We start from the raw sequence: 16,945 nt of genomic DNA on the forward strand, positions 1-16,945 counted from the left end.
ATGAGCTTATTAATTCTGAGTTGATATAGGTACAATTCACTTTTGTAATGTTCAAAATCCATCGATGTTCCTAGTCAAATATCTGTAGTGTCTCGATTAATGAGAGTTAACAACAGGTATAACTTCCAAGTTTTACTGTGGACCAACTGTAGCAAACCAACAACATACACTATCTATTGGTGTTTCACATTAGTTTATAAGCGCTACGCGAGATTCTAGAATTTTCAACTAGAAGTGCAATACTAGCGTTTACATACTCATATAGATTGTTGATTCTTACACCAGAGAACCTTGTAAAACGTAGTGAATAAGCGTGAATATCGCAATACTGATTGAACAGTATAAATTATATACATTTCTAAATATATATTTAACTGAAACAAACATCGATTTTAAAATAAATATGTAACAGTACACAGAATTTACATATCGGGTCCTCAAAACAAGGTTTAATCTTCAATTTTTCGTGTTACATCTATGAGCTTTACATAAATACGACAGCCGTCACATACACTACTAACAAAGAATTTTTATGTCCTTTCACAATTTTTATTCTGAGTGTAGAAAATTAGAATAAAAACGAAATAATACCTGTAACCTTTAATGCAAAATATTCTTTATAATATGAAAAATAAATTATAGCTCAAAGTTTATTTCCTATTTGTAAAAAATATTCCTAAATATATTTTATTTTTCTTTCTTTTTTGTTCATCTATGTTAATTGTATTTTTGAAATCTCCACCTGTTTTATATAACTTTTTTTTTTTTAGTACAGTGCACACTAAAAGCAGATATTTGGTTTATTTGTTCGAAATTTCTCGCAAAGCTACACTAGGGCTATCGGCACTAGCCGTCCCTAATTTAGCACTGTAAGACTAGAGGAAAGGCAGCTAGTCATCACCACCCACCACCAACTCTTGGGCTACTCTTTTACCAAATAATAGTGGGATTGGCCGTCACATTGTAACGCCCCCACGGCTGAAAGGGCGAGCATGTTTGGTGTGACGGGGATTCAAACCCGCAACCCTCGTATTACGAGTCGAGTGCCTTAACCACCTGGCCATGCCGGGCCTAGATATTTGGTTGAGAGTTATTTAGCGCTTAGCAGTCGCAGTCCCTTTGCTAATTTTGCGATTTGATGTTCTTGGCATCTTGGTTTGTGCATTTGTTGCTAAGTACAAACTTACACAATGAGCTATCTGTGCATGGTCTACCACGAGTATCAAAACCAGGTTTTACTGTTGTAAGTCTTCAAACTCACCATTGAGCCACTGGGAGCCTATTGTACTAATTTATAATGTTTAGTTCATAATCAAAATATCAAAACTTTTTTACTCATATTTTTTAACCATTTGCGTACATGTTCTGTTGTTTTTCTTTTCTTATCATTTGACTTTTTTTGAAATCCTGCCTTTAAGTCCTATTCAGCAATTTTTTACATTAATTTTGTCATGTCCTGGACAACCATGTCAGTATATTTATTCAACTCTATTAAATATTCCATTTCAAAGAATATATTGTAAATAAATATTTTAGCTTTTCACCTGAAAGCTACTCCAGTACTCTTTCAATGTATGTATACAACATTTTGCAATTGATATCTTTCTGACAACCATCGACGTTTTATATATGTAATACAAGATGATATTGTGGTTCAAGGTTGTGTAACAGTTTCATTTAAGTTCACCAGTTCAAACTGGACGTTCTGGTGTCCATCCTTGTTTAAAATAGTTTTACAACCTTTATTTGTCCAGCCAATCATCCGATGGTCACGGATTCGAATCATCGTCACACAAAACATGCTTGCCCTTCCAGCCGTAGGGGCGTTATAAAGTGACGGTCAATTCCATTATTCATTGGTGAAAGAGTGGCCCAAGAGTTGGCGGTAGGTGGCGATGACTAGCTGCCTTCCCTCTAGTGTTACACAACTAAATTAGGACGCTAGAGCAGATAGCTCTCGTGTAGCTTCGTGCAAAATTAAGAACAAACAAACATTCTTATGGCGATTTTTACTGAGTAATACAAAGTTATATATTGATTTATGTAATACTGTTAATAATTTTTTTGATTTCGAAAGTTTCAATATGATATATCTCCTATCGTTATCACCAAAACTTCTTACAATGGTAGTATGTTTTGTTTATACAGTTAAAATAGTAATTTTTTTCCTACAAAAACAATGAAATAAGATAGCCAACTCTTTTTATGCATGGTTAAACATGTAGGTAACATAATACGGTTCATATCGACTAGTCAGCAAATATATATGTTTGTGTGTGTGTTATTAACAACGTTTTTATTTTAACCTCATGTTATATTATGTAGTCAACTCATTTACTTGTATAAAATGTAGATGAGGGCGTCAAATGATGGATTTTCTTTATAAACAGTTGAATGAATGGACTAACACGCAAATATTCAGTTAGATTTATTACAAATAAAAAAATTTACAACAGGAGGAAGCTTTAAACTGTAGGGTCTAAAATGTCATAAACTGAATGAATCTAAAACATTGAGAATCTTAGAAAAATAATTATTTTAAACGTTAAAATGATACGATGATTCTTGAGTCTTCGATACAGAAGATGTTTGAGGCTTAATTAACTCCTTTTTTTTAGTTAGCAATGGAAAAGGCTCACATCAACTATTAGGAAAACTTGCAACGCTAAAATCTATGGTTAAGTACAGTGGTGAGCAGCTAACTTTTTTGTGTAGCTTTGGGCTTAACAACAAACGAACAAAGCAATAAATAGATGAAACCATGTATTTCCTATAGTTTTCGACTATAATAAACATTAGCCATGTTTATTCATTGTATTTTGTTACTGTTACTTTTAGAAATTTTCAACTTTCGATTTACTTTCTCCCTTTGTCATGTTTTAAAGAGTTTACAAATTGTACATATGCAGGTATAGGAAGAAATAATATTCCATGTGGGTTCTATTCCTGTAAAACTGCAACACTAACGTGATTAGAATTAATTCCATTAGAATATACGATTTCACGTGAAACAGTTTACTAGATAATGCAAAATGTATCTGGATTGTGAAATTTATATTACCTCAAAGGCCTACTACGAGATTTTACTTGGTCGTTTGTCATAGTGTTTTTTTTAAAAGCTGGTAAATGCAACGCTTTGGAAAAGAATGCACTCTAGCATAAATACACTATTCTGAAATGCTTTTTTCATTCTTACGGAGCCTGGCATGGCCAGGTGGTTAAGTGATCTAAGGGTCGCGAGTTCGAATCCCCGTCACACCAAATATGCTCGTTCTTTCAGCAGTGGGAGCGTTATAATGTTACACTCAATCCCACTATTCGTTGATAAAAGAGTTGGCGGTAGGTGTTGATGACCAGCTGCCTTCCCTCTAGTCTTACAGTGCTAAATTAGGGACGACTAGCGCAGATAGCTCTCGTGTAGCCTTGCGCGAAATTAAAAAACAAACAAACATTATTATGGCGATTTTTTTAAGTGATACAAAGTTATATTTTCGTATTTTGAAGGTGCAAATGCAAAATAAAAAATTGTCATTTTTAAATTTCTACATTCAGTAAATCATCGCTGAATTTAGTGCAGCCGTTTAAAATTATTTATGTTAGAATATTTTGATTACTTTTTTTCTGATTTTACTGAAAGTGTACCAGCAAGTGTCTCAGACAAACCCTCAGAAAATTTTAGGCTGCCACTGATATGTTAAAAAAATCTTGAAAGAAATTAGCAAAATATCCAATGAGATATAATTAGACAGTAAAGGTAACCTTATGAAAATATTGAAATCTAACTTTTGATCTGAATCAAGCTTAAAACCTGGTTACCTTAGAAACAGCTTTCTAATAATACAAAATGTAAGAACTAATACCAAAAACTTTTCAGAAAATAATAAAAACATTTACACGTATTGAATAGTCCATACATTACTTGCGCTTACACAATTAAAACAAAAGTATTATAGCTTATATATTATATCTGATCCTTTCTGAGTAATGGGAGCGCTCTCAGACGGATATATTATAAAAGAGATACAGTAGTTCAAAAACCTTTTAATAGCACGAGATCTAATAGCGGGCGGATCTAAAGTGTTGGGAGTGGCCAGTAGGTGCAGTACCAGCGGACAAAGCAATTTTAAGGCGTATTAAGGACAGTGAAAGAACTTTGAAATAACGAAGAGTAACCAATACTTTCCACCTTAATCAATGAGAGGGCGTTAAAATAAAGACGGCAACTACCTACGAACAGAAGCAAGATTAACAGTAATAGAGGTGAATGTTAGGAGGTGAGAGTAAGAACTAACTGAACAGTACACAAAACTATATTAATTACTTCATTTAAGGCAATCAGATCTTTACTGTTAATCTTACTGATGAAAAATACATTACACACATATGTAATCCCTAACTTAATGAAAACTCAAGGAATAATTTAGGATAAATTTCACATCTACTTTACGTTTGTGAACTTTCTGATGTAATGCACATATGAAGCGACTTTAAAATGTTTCCAACTAATGATTTATGATGATATCTGATCCTTACTATTAAAACAAAAGGGAAGTAGCAGTCACCACACTAATTATATTGAACCATTAAGTAAACATGTTTCCAACTAATGATTTGTGATGATATCTGATCTTTACCATTAAAACAAAAGGAAAGTAACAGTCATCACACTAATTTTATTGAACCATTAAGTAAACATGTTTCCAACTAATGATTTGTGATGATATCTGATCCTTACCATTAAATCAAAAGGAAAGTAACAGTCACCACACTAATTTTATTAAACGATTAAGTAAACATTTTTCCAACTAATGATTTGTGATGATATCTGATCCTTACCATTAAAACGAAAGTGAAGTAACAGTCACTAAACTAATTTTATTTAGCTATTAAGTAAACTGAGGGTAATTTCTGATATATCATTTGAGAAGCTATGAGGTTTTTTTTCATTTCCTGACATATTCGTTTCTGTAGTAGAAGATAAAATGTTTCAAGCGAAAGCTATAAACATAAATAATAATGACGAAGAAAACGTAAAAACTATTTGTGAGGTTAAAATTGGTAAAGTGTGGTTTTTGTTTACCGGAACTAATGCTATGAATAATTAGAAAATTAATAATGTTTCTGACATTTCTTTATAAATAGATTCAGCAGATGTTTAGTTATACCTTTCTTCTAAATAATTAAACAATGAATTCATCTATATTTTATTATTGTTACACAGTATGAAATAGGTCTATAAAACATGTATTCTCTTCATCCATAGAATAGTGATTTAAACCCTGTTTTAATTGAGGTACATCTTTTCGTGATTTGGCAACTATGTGGATGTCAAAAGAGGAATGCCTCCGTTCTGAATCCCATTTCACTAAATTCCCTGTCCCCCGCTGGTACAGAGGTAAGTCTAAGGATTTACAACGCTAAAATCAGAGGTTCGATTCCCCTCAGTGGACTCAGCAGATAGCTCGATGTGGCTTTGCTATACGAAAACACACACACACTAAATACCCCCACCACCATCTAGTGTTAGAAATTTTCACAAACTATATTTCTGATATTTATGTAAAATGTTGCTTAAATTGTTTTATACGGTTATCGCACGAAAACTTTCATCTTTATAATAACAATATATCTTCAAAATAGCAATTAAATTTTTTCGAAATCAAGAACGGAAGTATTAGCACATGGCAACTACCGATAATTTACGCATTTACACTGAGACACGAAGTACAACAACGGTTTTATTGCTACATAAACATGTTTTGCTTTAAACATATGTCGAGTGTTTTGAGTTGAGGCATTCAAACGGATTACAGTGGAAAAGAGACAAAATTTAATTTTGGAACAGTGTAGCAGCAATTAATTCTATTTTTGTTTTATAATATCATTCGAATAAATATATATATTTATTTAACACGATCTAAAGTACAGTTGTAACTGTGTTAGCATTAAATACCTTTCTAGTATTTAATTTTGATAAAAAAAAATACTTAAAGCTTGCTCGGGTGTAGTATCCGCTAGAAACTTTCGCATTTGAAAATTAACCATTACGATTTTTTAGCTCTTTAAAATTCATTGTATATTATAGTTACTGTATCTTAAAAATATAACTACGCAAATTAATCTGAAAATTAAAAAACACGTAGTTTCTAAAGAGATTTAATTTTTCTATGAGTTGAAATATTAATAATTTGTTCTGACTTGTAGCGTCTCTTATTGAAAGATAGAAATCATAATTTTCTAAACTATTGGTTGTACGTTACATGCAAAACGTAGTATAAAAATATTAGTTAATCGAACTTGGTCAATTGTAAATTTCGCTTGAAAATACTGAACTGACACGCAATCTGCAGTTGGTAACAGAAATTCAAGTTCACCACTGAGTGGAGCTTCTTAAACGAAACAAGGTTTACACTCATCGTTATCGAAAAGAATGTTTTATAAATTTTTGCTTTCGAGCCTTTCAGCAAACAGTTTCACTAAAAATATCTAGTACCTTCTTTCTAAATTTTACAATACAGTCAGGACCATACTTCGTTTTTCAAGAGGCCTGACATGGCCAGATGATTAAGGCACTTGACTCGTAATCTGAAGGTCACGAGTTCGAATTCCCGTCACACCAAACATGCTCGTCCTCTCAATTTGTTCGTTTGTTTGTTTTGGAATTTCGCACAAAGCTACTCGAGGGCTATCTGTGCTAGCCGTCCCTAATTTAGCAGTGTAAGACTAGAGGGAAGGCAGCTAGTCATCACCACCCACCGCCAACTCTTGGGCTACTCTTTTACCAACGAAAAGTGGGATTGATCGCACATTATAACGCCCCCACGGCTGGGAGGGCGAGCATCTTTAGCGCGACTCGGATGCGAACCCGCGACCCTCAGATTACGAGCGCATGCCTTAACGCGCTCGGCCATGCCAGGCCCCGTCCTCTCAGTCGTGGGAACTTTATAATATTTCAGTCAATCCTAATATTCGTTGGTAAAAGAGTAGCCCAAGAGTTGGCGGTGGTGATGATGACTAGTTGCCTTCCCTCTAGTCTTCCACAGCTAAATTACGGATGGCTAGCGCAGATAGCCCTCGTATAGCTTTGTGCGAAATTAAAAAACAAACCAATCGTTCTTTATGAGCTAGTGAAAAACGTTCCTTGTATAAAAACGAAGTACTACCTTCGTCAGAAAAATACGACGCTTACTGAACTAGATAATTCGTTCAAGTTTCGATTATGTTTAGGAATATAACGTAAGTTATTGTGCTGACAAGAATAAAGAACATTTTATTATTTTGTCATGACGCGAAGAGCAAAAGGTTGGTCAAGCACCACCATTTTTCAGGTGTCGCTTTATTAGGAGCTATTTACATTTCCGTCGAGGAGGCGCAGGAAATCTGGCTGGCCTTTAGTGTAATGTTCTAATTGTAAAAGCGCGTCAAATTGTTCTACAGACTTACTGTTGTGCACACACCTTGGCTAAAGCCTGAAAATTGTTGTTAGGGTTGTAACAACTGCACAAAAGCAGATAAAAGTGTTAACCCTAATTGTTAGGGAAAAAAAAACCATTGTCTGCACCAACAGCAGACCAATTATGTTTGTTTTTCAGCCAAATTGCTTTTCTCGGCAATTACTCCCGAGGTCATTCGCTTCGGCGTGGGCGCTGAATATAATAATCTCGAGATGAAGAATTCGTCGTTACTCGGTTAGTGGTGTGATATCTGGCCATCGACATGCAAAATGTTAGGTATCTCGAGATAGAAGGATAAATACGTTAAACCACGACTCTCGAATCCACGGCCCCGTCGAGCGTGTGTTAACTGGTTGCTATCGGCCCTGGTATTAACCGTGTTCAGGTTTTACCTCTTAGTTAAGTCTATCATGCTTGACTGGCGTATAACGTGCACTGCACTCTGAACTGACCTTGTCTTCTAGTCAACTTCAAAGTTACTGGTCTAAGAAAAAGGACCATTGTTATACATGACATTACTAGTCTGTAACATGCTGCATCGACTTTATTGCCATTAAATCTGCACGATTTAAACAGAAAAACAACAACAACTAGTTTCATGAACTTAACTTTTAGTTTTAACAGGGATAATGTTCCTATAGAAACGAAGCGTATGTAGACTATAATTCGGCTTTAAAGCGTCACATGTAATCCGATTACTGTGTTTACACTACAACCGTAACATGCTGAATCGGGTGTTCTTTACATATACAAACATAAACTTTTGCTATCCTCCTTAGAACTCACATCTGGTGTGTGTAATTATTTATGTATTTATTTATTTATACATCTTTGTTGTTATAAACATTGTAGAAAGTGGAATAATCATAGTTGGAGAAGGTTTCGATTACTGTCCTGGTTATTACGTTGGCACCCTGATCTATACCAAGCCAATATCGAGCATGAATCTGTAAATTCACTTTATCGGTTTATTAAATCTAATTTTATCAGGACTCTTGATCTTTGCTAATTGACCTTTAAAGTTTAGAACCCTTTTGTTATAGTTTTTGAAAGTGACAAAAAAAGAAATAAAAATTGTATCTGAAAAATAAGAAACATTATATCTAGTGCATTTCTCTTTTATATAAGTAGTAAGCCGTTCAGTTTAACATAATCACACAGAATGGCACGGTACTTCCACAATATACCATTTTATAGCTAGACATTTAAAAACTGAACTGATAACATGTATTACCGGTCACAAGTCTGATTTCTATAAAGTGGAAAGATAAAGCGCTTGATATTAATGAATCTTTTTTTTTTTTTGTAATGACGTATACAGATACATAAGTGACTCTGATTTACAACAAAGAGTTTTTCTTGGGAGTATTTCTTGTTTCAGATATATCATTCTCAAACTCGAAGGCAGAAGGAGGAAAATCTCTTGACAGTTAATTTCCCTATGATTCTAACAAAGAGCTCATAAGTAGTTTTAACAAGACAATAAGTTAGATTTGAATTTACATATGTTGTTATTTTGTGTGAAAATTTAATTATAAAATATTTTTGGGAGGAAGTTTCAAACTCTCGTTGGTTTTTGTTTGTTACTTTTTCGAACAAGAACACCCTTCACTTTTCGACTTTGCCCTCTGAGGGAATGTTTGTTGATTTGAAGTTTTGTAATAACTGAAGATATATTTGCAAATTAATCGTAAGATAGTTGCTTTTTTTTTTTTTTTTTTACTGTACCTATGGGTCTCCTTATGAAACATCGAATGAAAATAACTATTCTTGTGATTACGAATCAATCAGATCATCCAGAGATAAAACAGGTCAATACAATTGTTAACTCTAATAGCTAGGAGAAAACCATTACCTGCGCCAACAGCAGAGCAGCCATGTATGTTTTTCAGCCAAATTGCTTTTCTTGGCAATTACTCATATATGGCGAGGACTAAATATGATAAGTTGATAATGAACAAAGAACTTGTTTAGCAATATCCAATGAAAATAACCGGAATAACAGCTGAAGATAATACACGTACAATAACATTTAAAGAAACTGTCTTGAACTGAAATTAAAGAAAAGTATCTGATATTAGATACAATAAACACTGAAAACATTTAAAGAAGTGTTATCAGTAAGAAAGTCTGAATAGTTTTCTACGGTTTTAAAAGAAATGAAGTGAAATTTGAGGTTTCTTTAACAATATTTCTGAAAGAGTTATAGCACTAAAAGATACCAACTTAAGTCTTTATAATATTAGAAATCACAGGCACCTAACGGGTAAGTTTGTAAATACTTCCTGTTCATCCATCTGCTTATCATATGCTATTCCAAATCAACAGTTCAGGTCAGTCAAGCATGTCCATATCCTTTAGAACTCGCAACACCCAAGAAATATTTTAGAAGAAATAGTTATATTAAAAATGCATTCAAGGATGAACTTCTTCCCCATTTCGTGACAAGGTAGCTCTAGTAGCACCATTAGTTGGGAGGAGGAGCAATTCGACTGAAACAATAATATTTTTTCCAATGGCCAAAACTTTGTGTGTGTAATATCCTCGAAGTACTGGTTGAATAGCTAAAATTATGGCATAAAACGGCAAAAGCTCTAAAAACGGTTATAAATCAAATTTCTTTTACAGGTGACAATCGATGTGTTCATTTTTAGTTTGTTATTAGCCTGAGGATGTTGCTTGTACAAATCATTTGATTCATCAACTGAAAATTTACGGCCATAAGTAACGTCAGGTAAGACACAACTACAGGAGTTCCACTAACTCAGAACAAGTATCATTTGCTGCTAAACTGCAGGTACCTTTAACACAACTAAACTGTGGAACTTCTCATATGACAACTTAAGTGTGCATGGTTTTTACTTATTTTTTTTTAATATTTCTTTTCATTTTTTCTAATTTCGGCTCGAATCGTATTTTAGCCCTATTGGTTTTTCAGTTTTTCGTTAACTTTCAGCGTTTAGACCGTAACGTTGATTGTATTGTACTGCGTAAATAAGTATCATTTCATAGAATCATTTTCTCTCATTGTCAAGCCCAACTGGTAAATTCTGGTATTGAACGGAAACCTATTTATGAGAGACAAAAGATAGTTCTGAAGTGCTACTCTTTAAACTATTCTGATTTATAGCCGAAATGGACAAATTGAAAAGCAAAAACTTGTTGTTAACTGCTTTCGACAGCAAGTTTTAGGCCTGTTAGTTTTCCAATATTTTGTCGGCTCTCGGCGTTCAAACTGAAACTATGAAATTATTATATAGTTTCAAAATACTAATCAACTTCCATCTGATAATGCCTAACAAAAACGACCATCCCACTTAAAATTTACCCTATTAGTATTGATGTATTAAATAATCTCAGTTGAAAATACATATCGCATAATCAGTTTTATAAAAGTGTGACGTTAACTAGAAACTATTAACAGACGTCTAAGCAGTAAGCGATAAACCTGACATATTTCTATTTACTTAAAAGCTAAGGCTGACTTTATTATCTTTCTTTTGCAAAATGATACTGTTTTTCTGTGTATATGATAAACCGCATATACTGATACACAATTATTTCGATTCTGTACAACGACGACTTTTCCACAAATGTGCCTACTGAATTTGATGACGGATCTCATTTACTATAAAATAATTCTATAGAACTTACGTAAATAATATATCTTCAGTGTGGCCTCAGCTAAAAGTTCAATTTCTATTTTTAATTCGAGATGCACGTACTGCCTGTTGCAGAGACACCAGAGTGATAGATTATATACTCAAGAAACACTTCTTCATTTCTTCTTTAAATATTATAACATTTTTTTACTATTTTCCTCCTTTTTCACTTTGTATAAAAAATTTTTGTAGGATTTTACACACCAGAAGATTCGATAGTTTGTTTGTTTTGAATTTCGCGCAAAACTACTCGAGGGCTATCTGCGCTAGCCGTCCCTAATTTAGTAGTGGTAAACTAGAGAGAAGGCAGCTAGTCATCACCACCCACCGCCATTCGTGGGTTACGCTTTTACCAACGAATAGTGGTATTAACCGTCACTTATAACGCCCCCACGGCTGAAAGGGCAAGCATGTTTGGTGCGACGAGGATTCGAACTCGTGACCCTCGGATTACGAGTCGAACGCCTTAACCTACCTGGCCATGAGATTCAAGATGATGATTAAGTTATTATGTAAAGTAACATTAACCATATATTGTAGTAAGTATTCAACTAGATAAATTTTATGCTTTTCTAATTATGAAAGAAAGAACTAAATTATATTTATATCAAGTAGTAAGGAGTGTAATATTTTATAATGCGTATGTTTTCGTTTAGCCTCTAGGAAGTGTCACCATTTTCAAACGCTAAACTGAAGGATAGAAACTAAAAAGAAACCTGTTAAATTTCTGCTGAACTGAAGGATATAAGCTAAAAAGAAACCTGTTACACTTCTTGCAATACCAATTATTGCTTGTATACTTACATGTGTTTATATATATCTTTGTGTTAAAACAATGGATTTAAAGGCTCTTGTATCAATAAACAAACATAATATTTTGATTCTCTATCCTTCAACGAACTGCAGTTATTACAATGTACTCGTAATACTAGCCCCGAAGAAGTCGCAATGGTGTTACGTTAGCTAAAATACAGTTTTAATATTATCGTTATTGTTTAGAGAATAAATATCGCTTTTTTTTTCTATCTTTATTGTCCAGATGTCTAAATCACTCCACTACGCAATAAAAATTCTGATAAACAACAAAAGTCTATTCTGATTAAACGAGAAAGTTCAATAATCTTAAGGCAGGAATACCCTAGTTATCATAACTGATATCAAATCAATCTAAGATTTATAGGCAACAAAGCGCTTTCTAATTTTTTAGTGCAGAATAAATCTGGATTACATCTGAATGAATTAGAACACAAATACGTTTTTTACATGTATATATGTACACTTTAGAGAAAAATTATAATTCTAAATTGTTTATTAAAGTATTTGAGAACTATAATTATAGCGCAATATTCCTGGAGAGTGCTAAGATCTTCTGGGTCTTAATTGTACGTCGCCAAAAGCTTGGAGGAATTATTATCAACTCCTACTGAAGTTTTAAAAACTGAAAAACTCTAGTTTGAAATGTGTAGCTCCACAAAAAGAGTCTTCCTCATCAATACGATTAAATTAATAGACATTAACCTATTGTGTCTTTCACTTACTTAATTTTTGGTTGCTAAGTGTTAGGAGAAATTCTTTTCAACAACAGAGTAGACTCAATGTGACATTTTTACCTGGCTTAAGAGAGCCCCTATTATAGATATGGTTAAAGGAATACACTATGCCATGCCGGGCCTCTCAACTTAATTAAACGTATAATAAGTGTGGTTTGTGCGGTTTCTTGAATGTTACTATTTATAATCTATTCTAGGCGTAGCATCACTTTTCCTGGAAACCCGGCATGGCCAGATGGAAAAGTTATAATGTTACGGTCAATCCCACAATAAAAGAGTAGCCCAAACGTTGACGGTGGGTGGTGATGAGTAGCTGCCTTCCCTCTAGTTTTACACTGCTAAATTAGGGACGGCTATCGTAGATAGTCCTCGTGTAGCTTTGCGCGAAATATAAACCAAACCACTTTTCCTGACGAATAACGTGAATTCACACTTTACTGTTTTTAGTGTAATAAATCTCGATAAAGAATATTTCGCTGTGTTCTAAAAATAATCGAATGCTCTGTTATACCATGGGTTCTCAAACTGCGGTATGCATACCAGACGTCGGTGATACGCAAAATCATTAATGTAGAATTATAAAATTTGCAGTAAGCCTACTTTTATCATCCCTCGACCATATATACAATACTTTTCTCGCTGGCTTCAGATTGTTTTCTTTTTCTGATATGAAAAACATCATCATATGCTCCTCTGTAGTGCCACAAAAAAGCTATATCCTTCTCATTTATTTCTGCTGCTAGATGTTTCGTTTTCCTACAAAATTACACCTGGCTTTTTATTTAAAAGAAAACTTGAAAGAAAAATGATACCCGAATCAGAAAGTATGAGAAGTACTAATGAGTGTTTGAGATATGCTTCAATGGAGATTGGTGGCGCTGTATTTTTCATTACACACTCATACAGATATATATATATATATATATATATATATACGTATTTATTTATCTAAAAATGTTCATTTATAATATTCGTTCGCACTCTGTATATTTTAAGAAACAGACCTTTCTAAGGCTCTAAACGAAACGCTTTTTTCCCAGTGTGATATTCAAATCTTATTTAGCAGCTTGTTACATAATGTGAAATGATAGAGATTTGGCTTTAACGAATTAGTACTACTTTATAGAGTAGGACAACGTTTCGGCTCTATATACAGTCCTCAGTAGAGAACCCGAAACGTCGTCCCACTCCATAAACAGGCAGAAGTAGTCAGTTAAAGCCAAATCTCTACACTGTTTACACTGCTTAAAGTACCCTTGAAACAATAATCCAAAAGATGTTGGGATCATCTCGTGGGGATAACGGTAATGGGAGACCTACCTCTGTGTCAACAGGCAGTACCTCCGTAGGTGGTTGTAAGTGCTTTTTACGATATATTGATCCTAATAATTAGACAATTGTAACTGTGGCAATTCTCACTTGATATTTTTAAAATATTCTGGTTTGTAACCAATGCTTCCTTAGCTAAAGGTTTTATTAGAAATAAACCCTTACTACTTAGTGGTTGAACCTTTTCATCATTGACGGAGCCTAACCTTGAAAACCCATACTATTCTGGTAAATTAGCTAAGAATTGAACATTCGTAAAATAATGAAATCTATACAACTCCTTCGATTAGGTTTGTTTGTCTTTGAATTTCGCGCAAAGCTACACAAGGGTTATCTGTACTAGCTGTCCGTAGTTTATAGTAAGAGATTAGAGTGAAGGCAGTTAGTCAACACCATCTACCGCCAACTCTTGGGTTATTCTTTAACCAATGGCTGAAAGGGAGAGCATGTTTGATGTGACGGGGATTTGAACCCGCGCCCTAACCACCTGGCAATTTGCAGTTAAATGAACAAACACATAAATATGGTCGCTTTAGTAAATTATTTTCTCCTTCTATTTGCTAGCGTGTTAACTAGATAAACTTTATAAACAAGATGAAGTGGTTAAAACGCTCGACTGTAATACGATGATCGCGAGTTCGAATCCCCATCACACCAAACATGCTCACCCGTTTATAATGTGACGGTCAATCCCACTATTCGTTGGTAAAAAGAGTAGCCCAAGAGTTGGCGGTGGGTGGTAATGACTAGCTGCCTTCCCTCTAATGTTACACTGCTAAATTAGGGACAGCTAGCGCTGATAGCCCTCGTTGAGCTTTATGCGAAATTAAAAAAACAAAAAGCAGGGTAGCCAAAGTGAATACATTAGCTATCCTTGAGATCTTCTAAAACTATAGCATTCAATACATTAGCTATCCTTGAGATCTTCTAAAACTATAGCATTCAATACATTAGCTATCCTTGAGATCTTCTAAAACTATAGCATTCAATACATTAGCTATCCTTGAGATCTTCTAAAACTATAGCATTCAATACATTAGCTATCCTTGAGATCTTCTAAAACTATAGCATTCAATACATTAGCTATCCTTGAGATCTTCTAAAACTATAGCATTCAATACATTAGCTATCCTTGAGATCTTCTAAAACTATAGCATTCACTAAGAGTACTGTAAAACTGCAGTAGTTTATACCAGAATAATTTAAAGCTGTGGCTTATACATTATGTACTGAACAGTAGTGTAGATTAGCTGTTCAATTACTGTGTTGTTCAAACTGTAAAAGTTTACTCTATATTTTCCTATGAAGTGGCTGTTTCATTGAGATCGAAATATATTATAAGGTACTAATAACATCACGTACATTTTGTGTTTTAAATGAAACTACAATAAGAGAAAATTGAATACCATTAGTACATATGATAACAAGTGATTATTTTCTTCAATTGTTAAATATTTTTATTTCTAATCGAAACTATACAACTCGGTAAACTAAAGCTATTTTAAATAATTTGATAAATAAAAATAATTATTTTGTTTATAAAAAATTTTAAGTCAAAATATTTAAGTAAGCCATCACCAGTAGTGTTGTTCTAGAATTTGGGTGTTGCGAACATGTTCATAAATACGTGAAACTGATTGCTGCAGAATTCATGGTCTAAGAATATCTAAAATTAACTAAGAAAAGTGTATATTATAAAAGTAAATCAAGGCGAATCTTTATGTTCAACTACTTAAAATTGTATTCGTTAGAGTCAGTAACAGAATGGAAACGTGAAACAAAATATATGGACAAATGTGTTGTAGAAGCTATTAAAATAACTATTTAATATATAGCAAACTTTCCATTATTCATCTTTTGTCATTGTCAGATGTCATTAGAACTATTTATATACTTTGATATAATTATTTGTTTGCCTCTCTGTCTATAGAACGCGACAGTTCACGCCTATATTTAACAACTCCATACAAGGCGGCTGCCATGCACTGCCTTAATAGGCGAGGCTCTCTTTGCTGATAGGCCATTGCTTTTTCTGTTTCAAAAAGGGAAGGCGGGGCACTATGTTGCGTCACCTCTGAGAGTCGTCTGTTGTATCGCAGTGTTCTGCGGCCAGAAGACAGGTAAGAAGCTTTGCAGGTATCCATACCAACCACATTCAGAACACATCTTTTACCCTCAAGGCTACAAGAAAAGTGTGCTAGCTTTTTTCTTCTAGACTTTAAAGAAATGGTAGGCGCTCTTTTCGAAACTCTATTATTAGCGAACTAGAAGGAGACGCACGTCATCCATGAATGGCATCGTGTAACAGTGTTATACAGAATCAAAGCATGTTTAATAAAGACATTTACGAAACAGGGAATGGTGCTTAACCTCGAAACCGGTGCGCTTCTGAGTGTATCTGACCACTCGCAGACGCAGTCAGGTATAACAGGTAGGTCAACAATGTTTTAATATGCTAATTAATATTCTTTGTACAGGGTGTTTGGAAAGTCACTGTGCAGTTTGGTAATCATATGTCTATTCAGTCTATTTCAAGCCAGCAACTGATAGCGGTGTTTAGAAACAAAATAAAAAGAATCCAGGCCTGTATTGATGCCAACGGGGGTCACTTTCAACATTGTTTATAATTGTCATTCTTACTTGCCTCCTGTATTCTATATTTATAAATATATAAGTGCACAGTGACTTTCCGAACACCCTTTAGTTACTTTCAAACAATAACACAGGAATATCCATCCATAGTTGTACTTAGGGTGTGTGTATATACTCTAAAACTTTAATTATAACATTGTAGAAATCTCTATTTAAGAGCAACGTTCAAGAGCTTTTGTTGTTTTTATACTGAATGAATACTATAAAGCTATTATAATATAATATTAGATCTGTGTAATATTATCTGTGTATGCATTAACATCAGCGTTATTACTTTTAAAGGGAATTAGGAAACCTA

General features: G+C 33.9%; 1 protein-coding gene across 4 annotated transcripts in view; it reads left to right on the plus strand.

The window, feature by feature from the left end:
• LOC143245626 (homeobox protein ARX-like) overlaps window positions 1–16,945 on the plus strand; it is a 154,160-nt gene that overhangs the window by 99,207 nt on the left and 38,008 nt on the right. The window contains exon 1 of one of the 4 annotated variants that reach the window (XM_076491998.1): window positions 4,127–4,274. The exons of 2 other annotated variants lie outside the window; for them this stretch is intronic. In XM_076491998.1, the coding sequence (XP_076348113.1) occupies window positions 4,265–4,274 (10 nt within the window). In that variant the 5' untranslated portion in view covers window positions 4,127–4,264. Of the gene's footprint in view, window positions 1–4,126; window positions 4,275–16,119; window positions 16,427–16,945 lie in introns of those variants that run through there. One more of the 4 variants, XM_076491981.1, reaches the window with a different exon arrangement.

This window comes from Tachypleus tridentatus, chromosome 1 (assembly GCF_004210375.1).
Source record: "Tachypleus tridentatus isolate NWPU-2018 chromosome 1, ASM421037v1, whole genome shotgun sequence".
Classification (NCBI taxonomy): Eukaryota; Metazoa; Arthropoda; class Merostomata; order Xiphosura; family Limulidae; genus Tachypleus; species Tachypleus tridentatus.